This window comes from Perca fluviatilis, chromosome 12, assembly GCF_010015445.1.
Source record: "Perca fluviatilis chromosome 12, GENO_Pfluv_1.0, whole genome shotgun sequence".
Classification (NCBI taxonomy): Eukaryota; Metazoa; Chordata; class Actinopteri; order Perciformes; family Percidae; genus Perca; species Perca fluviatilis.
The window spans coordinates 18298402-18320984 of record NC_053123.1 but is presented as its reverse complement, the minus strand read 5'-3'; the positions used below and the strand labels follow the sequence as shown (position 1 = coordinate 18320984).

Below are 22583 nucleotides of genomic sequence, written 5' to 3'. Positions count from 1 at the left end.
AGCTGACAATTTTATCTACAGCGAGTCCAAAACCCAAACATGTTCAGTTTTCTTCAACACAAAACAGAGAAAAACAGCAAATCCTCATATTTTGATATGCAGGGAAGCGGCGGTGAATGTTAAGCAATTTGCCTTAATAAATTACAACTATCAAAATTGTTGCCAATTAGCTATCTCTTAATCCACTAATCAATTAAGTGGCTGATTGTTTAAGCCCTAAACTCACTCAGTAGCTCAGTGAGACCCCTACTCCTTTTACTCTAACGGCAAATGCCACTTAATTTAGGGTAAAGCTTCCTTTTCTGCTCAGTCAGCCATCTAATAACATTACATTACATGTCATTTACATGTAATGTCAGAGGTTGCACGCCTCCGGAGCAACTACGGGTTAAGTGTCTTGCTCAGCAACGCACTGGTTGATGTATTGCAGTGGGAATCGAACCAAGGTCTCCCACACCAAAGGCATGTGTCATATCCACTGCACCATCACCACCCCCATAACGCTGCTCTATCAAAAAAATAGTGATGAGATTAATAGCTAATAGCAAATATTAAAAGACAAATCCTTACATTTGAGAATCTTGAACCAGCAAATGTTTTGCATTTTTGCTTGATAAATAAATGATTCAGATTCCTGTTGAGTCGTTTTCTATTGATCAACTCATCTACTCTACTGTAACCAAGCACTGCAGTACATGTATAGAGTTCTGCATCTACATCATTCCTCCTATAGAACTGCTTCTAAGTGGGTTGTTTACTTTTTATCATTTATGCAGAATTTTTTTCCTGATTTTTCTATTAAGATGGCAAAATGCAGGACATGAATATGATAAATGATTTACATGTTAATAATATTATATGTATGTGCAACCTTTTTATCACCTTGACACATCATTTATTTTACTGGTTCTACTCATATTTGACAGATTTCTATGCAGCTACAGCAATAATAATCATCATCCTCATTTCAGCCTTGTGAATATGTGTCCACGAGTGTTAACTGTATAAAATGTAGGGCAGTGGGAGGGCTGGATCTTGCCCTCACTAAGCGCCGTTGCATGGGTTAAAGCCTCTGTGGGTCGGGATGGGGGTGAAGGGGAACATTGAGCTCTGTGTCTGCTGGAAATCAATCACCGCTCTTCATCTGTAAACCGGCGGGTTTGGCAGAGCTTTTGCTGCTCCGTACCAGCTTGTCTTGCCCTTCTTGTGTGTGTTTACGTACTATACTGTGTGTGTGTGTCTGTGTGTCTGTGTGTCTCCTTCCCGTCGCTGGTTCATCAGATTCACAGCAGAGTGATAGTGGCCCCGGCTGAGAGCAGGGAATTAGGTCAAGGGCATGGTTGCTTCTCTTGGCTCAGGGATGGTCTTATCATCCAGACGGGGTCAATTAATCCTCTGTCAGCATTTAGCAGTCTTACAAATCAATAGTTAAATGTGTGCAGGGAGTGTGGTTTGCTTAACACATTTAGTTAGAGTGCAACTGTAATGTAAAAGGTTATCAGATGAGTCAAAAATGAGTTGTTTAGCCAGTGGCAGGTGAACAAACCAGGTTACTTTGTGTGAGTTTTTTTTTGGCTTGTGCACCCCCGTGCCAGAGACACAACCGCAAGCCTAAACCTAGTTAAGAGGAACCGCATTGAGGCATTTTTGAAAACAACCAAAATGGCTGCAGCTGATTTGTACTTTCTGATGGCAAAAAAACACTCTTTGATATACATATTGACGCTAAACCATCACAGCTCTTGCCCGCTGTGGTCTGTTTACATTTGTCTGTCGCTCAGCACTGTGTCACATGTTCCGTTGCTCTGATTGGTTGTAGGTTTATCTAATTGCGTCCAGAGGTATTTTGGTCCACACCTCTTGGAAATCGAAAATGAACTGAGAGGTTTCAGACTAACTGCATTTGCAGTTTGGTCTGGTGACGTCAGGCTAAGCCTTTCCAGCTAGCTACCTAAATTTCTTCCAGAAACCATACCAGTGTTGTTAATCATACTACTGCTTAAGGTACACTTTATAAACTGTTTTTACAATAGGTAACGCATTTTAGCTGGCTGCTAACGCTAACAAAGTTAGGTAGTTAACAATAAATAGAAGACGCACCTCACTGGCTCTTAGCATGATAGCTGAAAAGCTATGTAGCTAATATATAAAATAAGCAGGTAAAAGATAGCCTAGAATCTAGACGCACCCTAGCGGCAGCAAATTTAATTTGCAGCCAGGGTCAGTCTTGGCTTGCGAGCTGTAAAAACCAAACTCTGGTCAGGCCAATCACATTGTGTATAGAGTTGGTGGGCGGGCTAATGGCTGCTGCTGCTGGGAACTGCGGTCTTCTGGAAGACTTGGAGTTAAGCTTTTCTTTGAGAAAAGAACAAAGAACGGCACTGAAATCATTCTTAAAAAAGGAAGATGTGTTCGGAGTTTTTCCGACCGGATACGGCAAAAGTTTAATCTATCAACTAGCTTTGCATCCTTCTTTGTTGCTCTGCCTGGTTGTAGCGCTATCCTATTACGTGCAGAAGGAATTTGAAAGACAACCGTTTATCCCGCCCCTCGGATTGAGCCCTGTCAGTGGTGAGTTCCCAGACCCAATATCTTGATGTGGGTCTGGCTTGTCAGGCTAGGTGATAGATATATAGAAGAGTAAAATATATAAGTTAATACATTTTAAATCAGTTTATCAACTGAGGTTTCTTTTTACTTTATTTTAATCATGCTATACTAACTGTTTTATTAATTGATGTCAGTTACATTTTTGACTCATTTGATAACCTTTACTGTCACTGCCACTATTTGCACCTTTTTTAATCAATTAGGCCTGGTTATACAAAATATATGATTGCCTTTAAATATCCTCTGATTGCAGCAGCATTTTTCTGGGAATTTAAAACCGAGATGATGGGGTTAAAGGCCAGGCACACAGTCATTTACACACATACACTCAGACTGTACTCTCTAGGCATGGAGTAAGTAATTGAGCGAATTTTTCACTGCTCTGTTATTTCAATCTCTGATTGCAACAGCTCTGCCTTTTCCTTCCTCGTGGAAACTCTCATCTCGGTCTCCTCAGGAAGTGATCTGCCTTCAGAAATAAAAGTCACTGATTTGAGATAATGCATCAATGTGTATGCTGTGTGGTAATTCAATAGTGTCATGTTTCGCTCTTGCTGTCATCAAGAACACCTTTCAGTGTAACAAATCTTCATTCAAGAATATTGTTGCAGGGAAAGGAAGAGAAAGTGGTGACGTGAGCTCGGTCACAGATAAAAGCGCCTTAGTTTTATCCAATGATGTTTTGGGAATAATGGTTCTAACTTAATCGTGATGGTTTTCTTTTCAATGACCCATGCCTAATGAGTCAATAATGCTATGTTTATAGTTCCTTGTCTTGGGGAGTTGATGAAATACCTAACTGGGTCTGCATGTCATCAACCAGAAACTATTTACAGATTAAATCCATTTTTTAGATTGAATTACTTGTTTAATGCTCTCCTTTCCTCTTTGACTTAAATTGCAATGCTCTTGGTTTAAGCATGTGTTTCATATAACCTTGTTAAATCTTGGTGATTACCAGTGAGCCTTTTCTAATAAGGAGGTCAAAAAATGACTTATTAATAAAACAAATGTGCTGAAATAGATACCTCAATGAAGAAATTATAAACCAAAATAAATAAATAAATGTTGTAATTTAATCTGGAAATAAATAAATAAATGTCTTTTAATTTAATATTACCTTTCTACAAATTTAAATTTGTTTCCGAAACAAATTTACATTTTATTTTGCAGTTCTACATTCTACACAATGGATTTACTGTAAAACAACGGCACACTTTGCTCGGCTCCAGGTTTGTTTTTCTTGGTGATTTATTTCCACTTGCAAGATGTTTCAGCCACCCTGACATTGCTCTGAGGAGGGCTGCAGACATCACAGCATTGTGTGTGTGTGTGTGTGTGTGTGTGTGTGTGTGTGTGTGTGTGTGTGTGTGTGTGTGTGTGTGTGTGTGTGTGTGTGTGTGTGTGTGTGTGTGTGTGTGTGTGTGTGTGTTGCTCTCACTGACTGATACACTGGACCATCTTATCTCCAGCACTCAGGCTCATGTACTTAAAAGACAGTTTGGCAACAGCAGTTAGATTTTTCCCCACACAGCATTATACATATTACATTTATTCCTTTCACTAATCAATAAAAAATTCTATATTCTTGTCTCTCAACCTGTATTAGCCTTTAGTGTTTTGGCAATGATACATACACTGTAGATTGCATTACTGTGTACACTGCTGTACAGTTACTAAAGACTGTTGTATGAGACAACTGTCTTTGCCTCATGATTACATCCTGTTATTTTTGATGCCATTGTATCCCACGTCCTACTACAGTAACATTATTAGGAGAGGGTGTAGACACGGTATGGTGTCATTATTACCTACATGTTAAAATCTCATTCTTAGCTCACAGTTCAGTACTCTCTGGGGGATGGATTGAAAATGCTGTTGTAGCGGGATGACGAAGGGTGGGCCATGTTTTTGTTACATTCCAAGTTACACCCTGTTTTGCTGTGGCTCATGCTGGGAAGGCCTGGTAATTTCATCAAGCCTGTGTTATGTAATCAAGAAGCCCAGTCATAGTTCTAGTGTCCAGATTTACAAATTGATAGATGTTGAAATATGAAGAAATGTGTGTAAAAATTGCTATAACAACAAACAAACTGAAATGAGAGGGAAAAAGAGCAAGAAATCCACCAACTGCCCAAATCTGGACAACTGTTGGCACTAAAGTACTATAATGTACTGGATACAGCAGTATACTTAAACAGTTTTGACAGATGCCTTCATAAAACAAGTCTAGGTCATCTTTGCATCAGGGTTTAACTCCCTCTAGCACAGAAAGACGTTTTCCCATTCACTTACATGGCGAAAGACATGTCTGTAAATCAGTCGATTGATTTTAGCGTCACAATCCCCGTGAAATGACTCGTATCAATATCAGAATTGGATCTATTCAGTCCAATAACATTTGGAAAGTGTAGAAAAGACGCACGATTAAATCATTTAATCCCCATTTAAGTTAGTGGAGCGCTAAACTGAAGGTAGCCGGCTCGACCAGCGAAGGTCTCTAGTGCGTCTGCTCTATGGGCCACACAATGCGGAAGTAGTGTAAATTACCCATGTAGTTTTTGTCTCCATGATGGCTTCATGCGCCACTGAGCAACTCTCATAGGAATGAACGGGGCTCGGCCATAAACGCTGTATCCAGTTGTTATGTAAAAGTCCTGTGTTTGTTTGACCCATCCACCACCAGCCTTGGCACTCTTATACTTCGTCACCGGACTTCCTGCTTAGCTTCCTTTATAATTACTACGGCCACTAGTGGGCGCTGCCACTATAATATAATTAGAGCCGTATCTGAATATTATTATAATAATAATAATAATAATAATAATAATAATAAACGTAAAAATGGGTCGTAATTGCTGCTTGAACAAAAGACTTATGGAGAGGACAGTCTCAAACATCCTGTCGGTCTGCTTCCGGCCATTGGAACACTTTTTTGTTCTGCCACTAAAAGGGCTCAGTGGGCCTTCCTGCTATTCTCTGAAGTTAGTTATCTCTTAGTACTGCAGATGTCTGGGAGAAGAATCCTGCCTTTGCACAAACTCAAAGTAAAACATTACTTGTAATTTAGCATTACTCCATGCATAATTAAGGACATTAAAGGAAATTCGTGGATTCAATTTATGTTTAACCACAGCATGAATCAGAGAGTGTGATACAGTAAACAAGCATGTGTTTTACAAAGAGGTCTGATAAAATTGACTTGTATCAGACCTCTGATTGTGGTTTGAGGAGGAAGAGAAGTACGCTGTACTGCTGTGAGCATCCAAACTGGAATTCTGGCTTAACATCTAATTAAATATAGTTTGAAGAAAAGTTTAAATAACAAATATAATCATGATGTACACTATGTTTCATTATGTTGCCAAATATGTAGTTTTCCGGAAAGCACCAGCATAAAATTGCAAGTTTAACTTGTTAAGCATTTTATTTCAACAGTGTTGTTTACAGTATAGTAGCAAAGTGACTAAAAAGCACACAGGTATCTGAGACAGGAAGTGTATGATGACTCACTTTGCTGCTCTTAAACCCCCTCGAAGTGAGCTGATACAGTATGCCCCCAGGATGACACTGATGTGTTACTCACTCCACTATGGAGCATGCTTCTACCTGATGCGGAGGATTGGCTTAAATCCCTTAAACACACACACAGTTCCCGCATAGATCAAGGTATGCTGATCTGGATCTATGCCAAAGGGGAAGTTCACATCATAGTCGACCTTTTATTATGCTGTCATCAGAATGTGCATTGTGACGTGCCAGACAGGAGTTACCTGATCTTGTATCAATGTCTGTTTTCCCTTCTAATACTGTGTACCCTAGAGTTGCCTTCAGTGTTTGGGGTGAGGGCTTGGAGATAGGCCTGGCAGTGTGAGATTAACATTAGGGTAAGGTGAAACATGAATTAAGACATTCTGGGGCTTGTGGAATTAATTACTCAAACTATTTTAAAGGTCCCATGACATGGTACTCTTTGGATGCTTTTATATAGACCTTAGTGGTCCCCTAATACTGTATCTGAAGTCTCTTTCCCGAAATTCAGCCTTGGTGCAGAATTACAGCCACTAGAGCCAGTCCCACAATGAGCTTTCCTTAAGATGTGCCATTTCTGTGTCTGTAGCTATTGAGGAGGAGAGAGGGGGGGCAAGGTGGAGGATGGGGGTTTGGCCTTGACCAACTGCCACTTTTCTCGTTTGAAAGCCATGATGTCTCTCTCTCATGGGTGGGCCAAATTCTCTGGGCGGGCATAGCAGAGAAAGGGGAGGTAACCTTGCTCCTTATGACCTCATAAGGAGCAAGATTCCAGATCGGCCCATCTGAGCTTTTATTTTCTCAAAGGCAGAGCAGGATACCCAGGGCACACCTATCGCCATTTCTAGTCACTGGGGGACATAGGGGATAGGCAGGCTGGGGGAACGCATATTAATGTTAAAAAAACCTCATAAAGTGAAATTTTCATGCCATGTGACCTTTAAAAGAAAGGAAACCGTGTCAGTACTAGCAGGAAGATAGGGGAAACCAGTCAAGGGCTCAGTCAATTGATAGTCTCACATTGCCAGACCTATCTCCACAGCGCTGCAGAGAAAGGTCTGGCTAGTCCACACAACATTCCGGGATGGGAGAAAAACGTGCTGTGGTTTATTGGCATTTCTTTAAACCAATCATGCTAATGCTAAGCCACAGACGGAGCAATGGTGCCTCTGCAAAATAACCTCGGGAAATGAGTGCCCTTATTATGATTATTATGATATTCACTACATTTCACATGTATACAATACTTACACACAGAGAAATGTGACATAAGTAGACCACAGAGTGGAGGCACACCTAGACACACCTGCCTTCAATCAACCCACTGAATTTGAAAAATACCAGCAAATGTGCAAGCTGACATTATTGGGGAGTTCTGACTGAGCTATTTTTTCATAGTGTGTAGTTGTGCCGAATAGTTAGTCAACTGCAGTAAGTGGAATTTGGGAAGAGATGGGGGGTCGTGAAATAGCCTCGGCTCAAAACGTCACCGCATTAAAATCCTTCTAACGGGAGCTATTTGGTATGCAGATCTATTTGTTAAATTCAGGTTTTAAGTTGAGCATGGAAGGCTGGCTGGGGTCTTGTGAATATGTTGGACTATGGCTGGACTGGCTGCAAAAAAATGATTTTCTAGTTCCTTGTCTTTATTTTGTATGAATTGTTGTTGATATGATAATAATATTGTTATTAATATCATGATACTGATTTTGACCATAATACTGATCCCTGTGTGGGGCCCAGTGGCATGTGACTGTGGGAGGGTAGCAGCTGACCTGGCCCACCCCCTCACACCTTAAGTTTAGTTGCAGGCGTGAAAAGATAACATCCTCCCCTGTTGTGGCCCTCTGAGGAATCTGTAGATCGAGTCCACTCCTTGGTAGGTTGACTGGGCCTGCGTCGTGTTGGAATGCCCCTCAAGCAGTTGCATCAACAAGCAGCGAGACAGAAGCTGGGTCTGATCTCAACTCTGTGATTACTAACCGTTACTATCTCAGCTGCAGTCATGTACTGGAACCAGAGCCTACAATAAAAACTTAAATGAGTAATGTTTGACTGTCACAGTTTATGGTGACTAATTTGATGTACTGCAGTGCTGATTCAGATTGAGTTGAATGATCTGCTCTTCGGTCTTCAGCAGTACATGTGGGTCAAGATTTGTCCATGCTATTTCTGAAGCGCCTGCTACAATCTGATGAGCTCAGTCTGGCAGCTTATCTGTGATGTTTACGTGGAAAATCACTCCTAAATCACTGCAACTGATTTGTTAGTTGGTGCCCTCGTATGTAATGTGCAGATCCTTGAGTGGTTTCTTTGAATATTGCGACGCGAAGTGGCCCATTTTTGTCTCATTCTCCCCAAGCTTGTTCCTCTTAATGAAACCAGCTCTGGAGCGAGCTCTTATTTCAGCTGTCCCACACAAGGCGTGGACAGTCCTGTCCAGACTGTAATACTTGAGGAATGTGTATCTTTTGTTGCCTTTGTCAACCCTGTGTAAATGTGCAGGTGGATAGTGTGGGGTCAGATATCTTCTGTGTGTGTGTGTGTGTGTGTGTGTGTGTGTGTGTGTGTGTGTGTGTGTTGTGTGTGTGTGTTGTGTGTGTGTGTTGTGTGTGTGTGTTGTGTGTATGTGACTCCCCCAGGCACCACAGCTGAGTGTAGGAGGGGCTATCTCCTCCGCTTGTGTGTGAGTCCACTGCTTCTCAGACAGACAGAGCAGTCTGAGAAGAAGGGGTGTGAGCATGAGTCTGTGAAGAGCAACACAAAACTTCACAAACTTTTTCCAGCGCTAGGATTTTTCTCCACCGGATATGCTAGCTGTCCTCCTCTCTTTGGATCTAGCTCGGAAATATCTTACCACAGCCGTCGACAATGCAAGGAAGGGCTAGTAAAGGTCCAAAGAAGGAGTTGGTCATTGAAAGTCCACAGCAGTACAAGAGCTTGGCTGCAGCTGAGGCTGAGGTAGACCCGGTGCCGCAGGTGGTGGTAAGTCATTCAAGGACTTTTTGGTTTATGTTAAAAAATCTCTTGTCAGAGTACATCTTACAGTATGCAGTGCTCCAAAGGTTAAACACAGTCATAAAGTCCTGAAGCAGGGGTCATGTGAGCTTCTGCGCTGCTTAACTTCTGTCATCGTTTTATACACAACGTTGCCAACTCATATTCAAAATGTGCCAGGTTAGCACTATCATAGAGGAATGTTGAACTTTAACAGCACTTAACAACCTAGAGGGAAGCATCACACATTGTCTTCAAGTTCATTCTTTAAGATGGCCTTGGCTTGTAAAATATTTTATTTGGCTCAAAAGTCAACCCTGACGACAGTGATAATGTCCTGTGGTTGGATCGCTACATAGCCATGTGAAGTAGTTTGTAGCAAAAAGATTGAATGTATCAGTTAGTAGAGAGGCACTACACAGCACCATTGTTCATTGCTGTGAGAGGGTGCAGTGATGGGAGGAGTGGGTGCTGCAGCTAAACAGCTGCTAGATTACTGTGGAGAGGGAGTGGAAGAGATGGCCTTATAGGTTTCTGTTTTATGGGCTTTCCAGGGATGACTGTCTGTTTGTTGACTTAATTATACAGATTTTAAACATGCAGCTTACATTGTTCTGGTCTTTTTTATTTGCATGCGGTATTTAAAATTGTTTATGGTGTATTTTAAAAATAAAAATATAGGAACTAGACATCGAAGTTCAGTATTTTCAGCCTATAAGACATAAACTCAACAGGTGTTTTGAAAAAAACATTTTCGAGGACTGATGTGGCAATAATACAATAAAAGTTGGAAATAGATCCATTGACTATGGTCAGCACTGTGGGTTGAGGGAGTTACAGAGCTTTTGCTTACTGTATGTTCATTTCCTTAGTCAGTGCTGAATGTACTGTGTGGTTTACCACCTTCACTGGCCACTGACAAAGCACTGCTGAAGGGCACAGAGGCGTTTGGAGTGAAACAACAGTCAGCAGCAACAGTGTAGGGTTAGGAATCCATCACTGGTGAGAAGAGAGCACCATGTTATGGGGTGGTCAAATCCTTTAGCAGCTACTTTAAATATCAGAATCCCTTTTAATTGCAGGCATTTTCAGCTTCAGCAGGTATTGGACGGTAAATGTTTTTTTAGTGGTGTAACAAAATGCAAAACTCTCTCCCTTTCTTTTTGAGTGATGTTATTGAATGTCCCAAGGCTGTTCATTATTAACTCTTTTCACTTCTAACCTAAAGTCCCTCTCATGTGCAAAAGATACTTGTTAATTGCCTGGTCATTGTCAGTGTTTTTTTACCTAGTGAATAATGACAATGCGTCTGTGTGTACCTGTAGTTCTTAAGGTTTTAACTGGCTGGTAGAGGCTGTCTGGTCTCTGTATATTTTAGGCATTTGAGGTCAGTTCATGCGACGCACAGACACACACGCATCCTACAGTATCTCTCAGACATCTTTAATTCCTCCCTGACTTATCTGTCCTGCCTTCAGACAGGTAAGCAACAATCTCTCCATGTTTTATCTCTCATGGTAGAGAGAAAAAAACACTTTGTTGAAGTGTGACTGCATTTAATTGTAACTAGGTTTGTGTTATGTTATGCTGGTTGACTGATAATGTCACAGCCTGCTTTAGCTGGCAGACATGGTGGCACCATCTCTGGTCTGCTATCCTCTCCTTGTCCTTGAAACTGATACAAAGACCTGCCCCCTATGTCCTCAGTGTGAGCTGCTCTCTGATATTAACAAGGTTGCTAGCAACATGCATTTAAGCAGGTCAATATACATGACTCTTCCTCTGAGATTATACTAGTATTATCAGTCCCAGATGTGGAGGCAACATGTGGGCTGAGCTGTCGCTCAGCACTGAAATCTGACAATGTGTCACTGTTCATTTTTCACTCTGCTGTTTCCCTGGCTGTAAGATTCATCCTTTTGTCCCATCAACAGTGTTGACCGCTGACTTTCCATCTAAGGACTACTGTATCTTTGCAGTGCATACGCTCTCTCCAGCCTCTGCCACTAGAGATTAGTAGGTCAATACTTTACCATTATGCAGACACTGACATGACGCACCATAAATCCATAATCACCTTTTGATTACATAGCCACATGTGCTGTTGAGAGTCAGCCACAAAACAACATACCATAAGATTTGCAATCTGACTTGTCAAGTATGCTAAAAGAAAAAGAGGATGATGGAGGTTTGTTGTTTTTAAGATGTGGAGGATGATTGTGTTTCATGTATTGCCTATATTTGAAGTGGAGTGTGATTGTTCCCTTGACATGCATGCCATGCGTGTTTGCTCTCATGCAAGGGTAAGCTCATCAAGACCTTCCCACTGCTGAGGAGGATGCATTTTCTCTGGGCAGATGGAGGCCTGATAAACGTATAGCAGTGTATCCAACAGATAGCATCTGTTGGTAAAACCTATGCAACCGCACGGCTAGATAAATCAAATTCAATGTACATTAATGGCCTTTCTATGCACAACGCCATCTCTGGTCCTGTTCACAGTTATATGCTTCATTTGCTGGATTTGCCTTGAAAACTCTAAGTTTGGAGAAAAAAATATCATATCAGCTTTTCTGTTTCTTTGGTACTTTGTCACAAAGATCATCGGACTATAACAGTATACAGAATTGAACATGCACAGAGATAACATTCTTCCTTAGTATGCACTATTATTACACGTGTAGTGTATTGCTGTATATACACTACACTATGCTGTGCTCAGGCATCAGACATGTTGACCAAAAACACCATTGTGGGCCTACTGCCATTGCTTGAATTGAGGTCTTCTTTGCTATAATTGAAGGTAGTTTTCATTTTCCACGTTATTCCGCTAATTAAAAGTATAATTGTTAATAGCTAAATGTAGTCTTAGTTTATATTTTAGTGAAGTCAGCCTTGCTTGCTGGGTATCAGTATCTCCCTTGAAATAAATGTGTGACATATGAACTCCCAATTTATTCTTATTCAATGAATGTTACCTGATGAAGGTCTGAGGAAACTTTGTTAATACAGTAGTGCTTGGTAGTGTGCTGTCAGTTACAAAAGCATTGCTAACCATAAACTTTGTAACATCTTTTGTTGGATGTCATTAGCCATCTTTCTCCTTCCTCATTTCCTGTCATCTCTCCACTGTATCTACTTAATAAAGGTGTCAAATGCAACAACAACAACAACAACCACAACAAAAACACATATCCAAGGCTACCTCCTGTGTCTTTGCATGCATGTTACCTTAGTATTAGGATTACCAATATTTGTGGAATTACATCAGATGTCCCATTAACCGAGTGCTTCGTCTGTGTTCTTCAGGTAAAGCCGAAGGTGATCGAGCCGCTGGACTATGAAAATGTGTTGGTGCAGAGGAAGACGCAAATCCTCAGTGATGTCCTCAGAGACATGCTGCAGTTCCCCCTGGAGGACTTTGAGGTGAGTTAGGGCTTTGATTTCCACTGTGGCTACACATGCTACTGCTGTGGGAAGTAAGGCACTTTGGGTGAAAAAATATCTACTAAAGAATGGTAAACTGAGAAATGTCACAGCCTAATTGGTTATACTGTGATTCATTAGTTTTTTGGGTGTTTTTTTTTTGAGAAAGTGCTCCAAAACCATAAAAGGTCACACCATTTATTGTTCTTTGTCCAACATCATTATTTATCCACCCCCTTGTGTGTTTTCATTGTTGTATTTCTTTTGCTTTAGCAATTTTTTCCTTTGGCCCAGGCGTGGCCAGGGCTGTGAGTACAGGGTGGGGTCATTCACAGAGGCCTTTTTTTTTGTTTACATCCTTCCATGCTGTACAGAGAGACATGGGTCAGGGGCCATCTGTTTAATTGGCTTATTCTGTCAATGTTGTGACAGAGCAAGTGTTATCTCCAGCCACATTGTACAGGATGTACGCTCCCTCACACTTTCCACGATGAAGTCGGAAAATCTCAAATGGAAATCTGGCCCAGTGCTGGTACTTCAGGAAATGATACTTGATTAAAAGATGTTCTTATCAACAGCAGCAATAAGACGTGCAGTATATCCTCAAATCTGACCCTAACGTCTAGTCCAGTGGAAATGCAATACTCTTTTATTGTTATAGGTGAATAAGCCACATAAGACGGTACAAATAAGAGTGATGTTTTGACAATTCATATACAGTAACATATGTTGTATAGAGCTACTATTTATTGTATTATGTAAGTGTAAAATGGTAATTGATGCACATTCCTTTTCCCACTTACACCTTAACTCATAAATCTGGGGCAATTCTTCATGTCATAGTCATATGGATGGAGGAGTTGTACAGTATATAGATTTTCCGTGTAAGACACTGAGGACACTCGAAAATATTCCACAAAAGCTCTAGTGGGAGCAAAATCCCTAGATAGTGTGCACAAAATGTTGCAACATTTTCACATAAAAGGGTTTCTTTTAAGAAAGTCAAAAGAAAATGTGTCTTTTTTTTTTAACACCAATACCACCATCATACTGTGCTCAGAAATTCTGAGGACGTCGTTGAGTCAGCTACCAAACAGCAACACGTTGTATGATAATGTGATTTTCTTAGTTGCTAGCTTTGAAAAAAAGAAATAAAGCTTTGTTTATATGATAGCACTTGAATGCACCAGATGGGTAGACTTTTCTAATCAATCTGTCTTTTCATATGCATTAACACGCCACTATAACACATTGTTAACAAAAAAAACGTAATTTTGCAGACGAATATGAGCATTACAGTATGTGATCTAGGGGTGCAGGATTCAGAAAATGTCACGATCCGATTCAATATAGATTTTTAGGCTCAAGATTCGATTCAAAATCGATTTTCGATTAAAAAAACGATTCACAGTATGTAAATGTTACTTTTCCCATGTGATTGCAGTAGACATACAATTAAAATAAATAAATAAAAAAATTTATTATAAAAAATATGAATCGATTTTTGGAATTGGTAGAGCTTGAATTGCAATACAAATCTGAATCGATTTTTTTTGCACACCCCTAATGTGATCTACAGTATATGGGACATCTTATATGAAAATAGACTTTGCAAAAACTTTTGCTATAAAAGTGACGTTTGAATGATGTCTGAACGGTTACTATATTATTATACCGTTCTTTACTACTTTACTATACAGTACACTATACCATATTACATTTGATATTCTATACTATACTGCTGTACTGTACTATATTATGTTATACAATATTATTACCGGTATTATTATCATTATTACTATTACATTGCACCTTATGCTACATATTATACACATATAAAGTATATAATATTATATCATACTATATTGTGTTACTTGTAATACTATCTTACTACATTATATACTATATTTCTATTATGTTGCTTGTTAATACAGACAATACTAAGACTAATAACTTAAAAACATATTATTCTGGTGTACACTATTTAAATATATACTAGACTTGCTGACTAAACTGCTAGGGTTGGGTACCAAAACCACTAACCGGTTTCTACGCATCCGGTAGGAATCGGACCGGATTAGAACGCAAATTTCGGTTCCTCATTTCTGTTCCACTTAATGTGTCAACTGAAATATTTTCCTCTGTCGCTCCGAAACGGATGTAAAATATATCACACTTTCTCTGTAGTCTACTGTTAGCTAGTTATCGTAAATGTAAGCTACTTTTAAAATGTCATTTTTTCCCTCTGGGCTCACCAAAACGGACGTAAAAGCATATTAACCATTCACTGCACGTGATCGCTAGTAAACCTATTACATCTTTGATGTAATTTTTCAGTTTTTCAAGAATCGGTTTAGGAATCAGAATCGTTTTAAAAGTACCAGTTCGGCATCATTATCGTAAAAATCCAAACGATACCCAGCCCCACTCACTGCTACTAACCACACTATTCACTTTACCTCGTAACTTTAACTTTGCTTTGGTATAGGTCATATATTTTACTTCTATTCTTATTCTAGCTGTATATACTTGTGCTGCTGCAACACCTGCGTTTCCCCTGTGAGGATCAACAAAGTCTTACCTTAAAACCAGTATCGGACCCAGATCACCAAACCTATGTTGCTGGTTAAATGTATAATGGGGACTTAGGTGTATTTAGGGCAAATAATTGTTGCAGTTACTGTACTGTATAAAATGTCTGTGTGTGGAATAGAATACAAGAAAAAAGACAGTGTTTCTAAATTTGGTTTGGCCCTTTATAAAGCCATTGGTTGTTACAGTACAGTTTACAAAAGCCTGGCAGCTGGGTGCTCAGTGACAGCGGGGCAGTCTTGACTTTGTCTCCTATTGTATCATGCTCCTTCAGCCTGCCTGCTGCTGTGAACATAACGTACCGGCTTTATACACAAACAGTACGTTGTCAGGGGCTGACAGGTGATTCTGACTGAGAAAAAAAACACCCCAGGCGCAGTGATTGAACCTAACATCTGTTTTGACCTCCCCAGACTCAAGCAAGGTTTTAATCCGCTTCTGTGTCAAAGCCTTTTCAGTGTTTGGAGCTTTTAGTGAAAGTTGTACATCCAGTGTGTACTCATACAAAAACCTCAATAAGTATACAGTGTTGGTGATGAATGAAGGCCAAACAGGCAGAAAGAGCTCTTCTGTCTGTATTGTTATTTTTGTATAAATCCTGTTTTGGCTGTTCCTCGTGAATAAAAACAACTATCAGGTCTCTACCTTATCTTATCCCAACTGGCACATCAAAAGTCATGAGTTGGTACTGGTCTTTTGTAAGCCAGTGTTTATATCATCCCCATCTGGGTTTGATCTGGCAGCAGTTGGCACAAGCCAGTTATGTGCAGGTCTCGGTGCTCTCTCTATAAGATTTCTGGAGAAATTTGTCGAGGATTGGACGTGGAGGGGGCCCTTCCTTCACTCAGGTCTAGGCCCATCCATTAAGCCATTAAACCCACAGATCAGATTATTATTATTTTTTCCTTTACTTCAGCCACTTTACAGTTTCCATGTCTCTAAAGGATAAGGCTGGCAATGTTCTATATTTTTGTTATTTTCAACAAATCCCAACACTAAAACCATTGTGTTACTTCGGCTTTCAACACTTGCCAACTTCCTGTCTGTGGCACTTATTCCCAAAATGCATTTGTTCCTAGTAAGGATGTACATTTTTAAAAGTGGGTCACAAAATATATAGTTTCACTTTTTTTAGCCACGTTGGTCTACACTGAAATATCTCAACAACTATTTGATTAATTGGAATGACATTTTGTACAGACATTCATGGTTCCCAGAGTATGAATCATACTGACTTTGGTGAGCTCCAGACTTTTCCTCTAATGCCACCATGAGGTAAATATAAAAAAATGGTTTATGACTTAATACTTGCAAAACTAATGACATTCCAGCTGTACTTAGTGATAATTAGCAAATATTAGCATGCTTACATTTCCAATAAATGTTAGCATTTATTGCAAATTATAAATGACTTGTTGGTTTTAGTTTTTTATGGGATTTGTTGACAATAAGAAAAACACAGAATATCAACGGCCTTCCTCTAATATCAGTTTGAATTTACGAAATAGGGGACCAGTGCTGAGGTGGTCATGTCATAGAGACACACTTGGTTCAGGTTACGCTACATCCCATGCGATTAGGGCATTCTTCACCAGAGAATCACATGGTTCTCCTCAGCGACTTGTAGTCCAATTAAATGCTTCCTGTTGCCCACTTCCTGGCTCCCTCTTACCTCCATGCCTGTTTATTTCAGCTGCTTGGATTGTAAAGATTATCATCTCCCCTGCAGGAAACCTGGCTAGCAGAGAGGAAGGGGAGACTAGGTTTACATGAGCTTTGTGTAGAATTTGTCGTTCCAGATCAAGGTCATTCAGAGGAATAGTGAGGCAACAGAGAAATCATTTTAGCCTAAGTGTCATTTCAGATGTCAAGAAAAACACATGACTGGGGCGCCCAGATAGCTCAGTTGGTAGAGCGGGCGCCCATATATAGAGGTTTACTCCTCAGCGCAGCGGGCCGGGGTTCAACTCCGACCTGCGGCCCTTTGCTGTATGTCATTCCCCCCTATCTTTCCCCTTTCATGTCTTCAGCTGTCCTGTCAATTAAAGGCCTAAAATGCCTAAAAGTTATAAATATAATATAAAACACATGACTGGAGCAATGTTAATCATTTTATAAAATACAGTTTTTTGTTTTTCAGTTGTCAAACCAGTCACTTCCTTTTAAACTTAAACTTAAAACTGGTTTTATCCCTTACTGGTATTTGGGAATGATGCATTAGCAATGAAATAAAGCACCATAGCTAAGAAAAATGTTACAGGTCTGCAACTAGCAATTATTTTCATCGTCTTCGAATAATCTGATAAGATGATTATTTTCTTGATTAGTAGATGCATTATTTGGTCTATAGAATATGTCAGAAAACAGTGAACATTTGTGATATGGGTCACTTGTGGCACAAGGTGCATAGTGGAGTTGCGGTGCGCTATTGCCTGTGCCTCAGCCACGTCCGGTAAATTGACGAATTGGTTCAACAGCTTGAATCCTATGGCCCTGCACACCGCATATACACAGCAGTGAACGGTTGTCTCGCTGACACCAAATGTCTCTGCCACAACCCTGTTTTCTGCACAGGTGGTCAACTTGTACAATGCTACCTCTCTCCATTTAGCCAAATAACTTTCTAAACTCTCTGATTTAGCAAGCCGGTTTGCAGTCTACAACAATGGGTAACGTCAACCTGTGACGAAACTATGCTTTGCGTCGTCTAGTTTATTCACTCTAAACCAGTTGATGAAAACGCTTCCAATTCGCATTTTCTTTTTTTGCGACATTTTAAAAGTTCGCTTAAAGGTATAGTGGAGGATTTTCCCGAATTTTAGAAAAGATCCGCCCTCTCCACTTTTTGAAAAAATGCACATGCGCAACACTCTACCTGCTCCCGAGACGTAACGCCTATTAAACGTGTGCACGAGAGTGCACTGTTTACAAGTTGCTGTCGGCATGGTTCATACAAGCCTACTTTCCAAAAGAAAATTTGCACTTTTTCACAAATTGAGATGTTTACCGTGTCTGTGCGGTGCGTGACTTGTGCCAGGGCTAGCATCGCTAATCATAGCTTACATCAACTTTCACTAGCAGTGATTTTAAATGGATTTCTCCAAAAAGCATGCCAAACTTTACCTGTCGAGTAGAAACTTCGCAACTGAGGCATCAGTGGAGAGCCCAACCTGTGCTTTTAGCGCACGCCAGCGTGTGAAACATTCTCCCCAAAACACTCCGGTCTTGTTTCTTTCTTCAGAGGCCTTTCTCTTCTTGTCATACCTTTCGTAGACACTCGTAGCTCACCACACATATACACCTGAAAGTATTCATGCGCAGAAAGCGAAAACTACCCTAGCGACGAGCACGTACGACGGCCTTATGTAAACATAGCGCCAGAATGATTGACAACTAGGAGGACCAATAGTCTTGATGATCCACCCGGAAAAAGAAAATCCTCCACAATACCTTTAAGCTTCGCTTGACAATTAGATGGAAACATGACTGTTGTGTATTAGGGCTGGTCCATATGAAGAAAATCAAATATCACAATATTTTTGATCAAATACCTCAACATCAATATTGCGACGATCTTGTAGGGTTGACAATTGGTGCTTTCACAAAATATTTACAAAAACTAGATTTTAAAAAGAGTACATCACTGTAATGCAGCCTTTAAAAACCTTTGTCATATTATGATATCCAAAATCTAAGACAATATCTAGCCTCATATCAATATCGATTTAATATTGATATATTGTCCATCCCTATTCTGTATTGTACATGTATGTCTTCTGATAAAAGGGAAAACATTTCATTTTCATATAATTATATTTAAAAAAAATGTATTAGTATCAACTTGATGTGTTCAAGGGATCATTGGATTGCATTGGATGGAGTGATAGTTATAGGATTATAAACACATTTGACTTGACTAATGTGATTTTTCTTCAATAGCTACACACATTATGTGCTCAAAGTAGTTTCATTGGTCAATTGGACTGTTAACCAATGATATGGAACATATTTCTGCTCAAAGCGCTTCTAATTTTAATAAAAACATGTTGGGGAAAATATAATGGACGTTTTGTCTTCATCCCTCTCATCATAGAAAACATAACTGACCAGCATTTGACTTGCACAAAGCCACAATTCAGTTTCCTTTTAACTCAGTCAGCTGAACGGCTTCACTTAATGGTTGTATTCATATTTCACTTTTGCTCACAGGGATTATGTGTCAAATGCACTTTATTTTTATATTAATCCTCCTGCTAAAACCGGATGGTGTTGTACAAAGTAGTTTTTTACTCAGGGCAAGTTTGAATAGAGCTCCAGCTTTCACACTAAAACTGACCTTTTGGTTGTCTATTGAGTGAAAGATTTGCTGAGATTGCCTTACAGAGTAGCTAGCATGGCTGTCGACACTTGAAATGTAATTTAAGGCTTTTACTTATCTTTCTTGTTCTGCTATGAAACTGCTGTTTGGCTTCAGTGCACACTGAACCTGTTGGTCATTAGCGAAAATCTTAAACCCAGCATTAGATATGCTGAGATGCTGATTACTCAGATTGTGACTGTACAACAGTGGCAGAGAGCCAGACTCAGGGTGTGTCTGTGGGTCCTGGAGCTGAACATTATGGACATGCATCCTGGCTGCCTCCCTCACATACTGCCCCTTTGAACCCTCAGAAAGTCATCAGTCCTTTCTCAAACATGGAATAATATTTAACAGAATGCCCCAGAGCAACTGTGTCCAGCTGAGACCACAAACTGTAATACTGGGTGTCCAGCTTGAGCAATGTCTTCTACATTTTGTTTTCACTTTTACAATGTTGTCATGTTTGTTGTAATTTCTCCCTGATCTGTTTCTCTTGTTGAATAAACCATTGCTTTGTTTTGCAGATTTTAACTTTGAGGCGGCAAGGGAGAACTCTCTACCCCACAGTGCCTGTAAATGCAGAGCGGGAGGCCCAGAGTCTGTTTGTCCAAGAGGTAAGCTGATTTAAAGACCCCCCAAAACATATTTTTAATCAACTTCTTAGTATGAGCAAATGGGGTTGTTACATAAACAATTTTTGCCAGTTTTTGGTATTTCAAATTAGAGATTTCTGTATTTGTGTTTTTGTCTGAAGTGGAAAGAGCTCAGATGGAGGAAAAAAAAGAAATATTGATGAAATGTATTTACATGCACCAATCAGGATTTAGCAACGTTGTAATCAAAATCTGATACCAGACCAATTTCCATCAAATCTGATATGAAACCACACCCACAGTCCTGATGAAGCATAGTAGTTGTTTTAATGGTAAACTTTTAACAAATAATACCGAACTATATTTTTTCAACCTGGATGTAAAAGATGTAAAGAGAAAATGCATAAAATGATGCGTAAGACATTTAGACATTTTTCCAGCTAGAAAAGGCATAGTTGGGAAATGCACACTCCTCAATGTGAGTGTGACATAGCTTCAACAAAAGCACTGGGAAAAGTAGATTTAGACAATGCTGTTTAAATGTTGTTATTAAACCATAGAAAATGTTATATTTAAAGGTCCTATGACATGCTGCTTTTTGGATGCTTTTATATAGGTCTTAGTGGTCCCCTAATACTGTATCTGAAGTCTCTTTCCCGAAATTCAGCATTGGTGCAGAATTACAGCCACTAGAGCCAGTGCCACAATGAGCTTTCCTTAGGATGTGCCATTTCTGTGTCTGTAGCTTTAAATGCTATTGAGGAGGAGAGAGGGGGGGCAAGGTGGAAGGTGGGGGTGTGGCCTTGACCAACTACCATGCTTTGCTCGTTTGCAAGCCATGATGTCTCTCTCTTTCTCATGGGCGGGCCAAATTCTCTGGGTGGGCAAAGCAGAGAAAGGGGAGGTAACCTTTCCCCTTATGATGTCATAAAGGGAAGATTCCAGATTGGCCCATCTGAGCTTTAATTTTCTCAAAGGGCTCGGTTTACACCTATCGCCATTTCTAGCCACTGGGGGACCATAGGCAGGCTGGGGGAACTCATATTAATGTTTTAAAAAAACCTCATAAAGTGAAATTTTCATGCCATGGGACCTTTAACTTCAGTGTAAATCTGAGGGAAATATTGTGAATATTCAGGAGCAGTAATACCACAGAATCATTGGCAACATTTAATAGTTTTATAGACCCTAAAGGTAAAAATTGCAGGTCAAGTCAGTGTAATCTTTATGATTATGAGAGAAACTTTTATTCACGTCAGTATTAAAACAAATAAAAAACAGAGCACTTTTAGTACTATACGTTTCTTAAATTGCAGAACATAAAAACATGGTGACCATACTGTAAGTGCAAAGTCTGGTGCAAGAGGTTAGGAAGTGGTTAGGAAAGTATATCATAGCACCTAAACCAAACAGACACATTGCTGCAGAATAGTGACACTAATGTGAGTCATTGGCCAATTTGTGACCTAATATTAGCAGCTGGTACTGGCAACTGGTACAGCCAATTTATTTCCGCTAAATGGAACATTCATCTAACTTAAAGTAGAAACTGTTACGTAAATGGTATCTGGACTCATTACAGATCATGGACTATTTGTACTGTATTTCCTCAGTAATATCTATTCATGGCAGGGGATGTAGGAATGATAAAGTGCAATTAATTTACACAATCCGCAAATTTATCAAACTTCTGGTTATTGTCTGTCAGTGTTGGTTTATAGTGCTGTCTGTCTGTGTTGAGTCTTGAACATATCTGCTATCAAATGTCAGCAAAAGGCCATAAGACAGAACAAGTTGTAAATGTTCTTAAAAACACAGAAGCTCTTTAGATGTGTTTGTGTACTCATTTAATTACACTGAGACTGAAAAAAATCCTTATTGTTTCCAGTTGTGGTTGATAAAATGATAAATCATGGCTACAAGAGGGGAAATGTTTCTTTCTCTAACCATCACAATGGTTTACCATCTGGCCCATGCACACTGCTCTTACTGTCTTTTTAAGCCAGAGACCAACTGGCTGCCAGCAATTTACCTACCAGGTCAGAGGTCAGTGTTGTTAGGGAGCCTTGTCTGAAGTCAAAACGATACTAAAACTCCCGGTCAAGTGACATCACCAGGACAGCTGTGGGGATTAACCTATGGGATCAACCCAGCAGGATCCTCTCTGTTTCCGATCCCTCTCCTGATCAGGTTGCATTTCATCTCCCTGCTGGGGCAGTTCTTGTAAACGGCACGTATTTCTGCAGAATAGATACCAGTGATAGGAGTGAGCTGCTCCTATCACTGACTGACAATGAACAGATGTCTCCTTTCCAAGTAAAGGGAGATAGAGATACACTCGCTCCTAGTTTGTGCTAATGGGTGATTTAGACTGAGATGGAGTGTGAACACTGACCATACTACTCTTTAAGGATATCACTGGATAGAGGCTTACATTGTTGCTCAAAACAATCATTGCATTGTGATTGTGCTTT

At 39.9% G+C, this 22583-nt stretch overlaps 1 protein-coding gene across 17 annotated transcripts in view; it reads left to right on the top strand.

The window, feature by feature from the left end:
• The window catches only part of LOC120569811 (dedicator of cytokinesis protein 9-like), an 89375-nt gene that overhangs the window by 30279 nt on the left and 36513 nt on the right, over window positions 1–22583 (top strand). For 14 of the 17 annotated variants that reach the window (XM_039817927.1, XM_039817924.1, XM_039817914.1 and 11 more), the window contains exons 2-3: window positions 12448–12564; window positions 20041–20130. In XM_039817927.1, coding sequence (XP_039673861.1) covers window positions 12448–12564; window positions 20041–20130 — 207 coding nt within the window. Of the gene's footprint in view, window positions 1–8843; window positions 9127–12447; window positions 12565–20040; window positions 20131–22583 lie in introns of those variants that run through there. The other 3 variants (XM_039817928.1, XM_039817925.1, XM_039817926.1) reach the window with 1 other exon arrangement.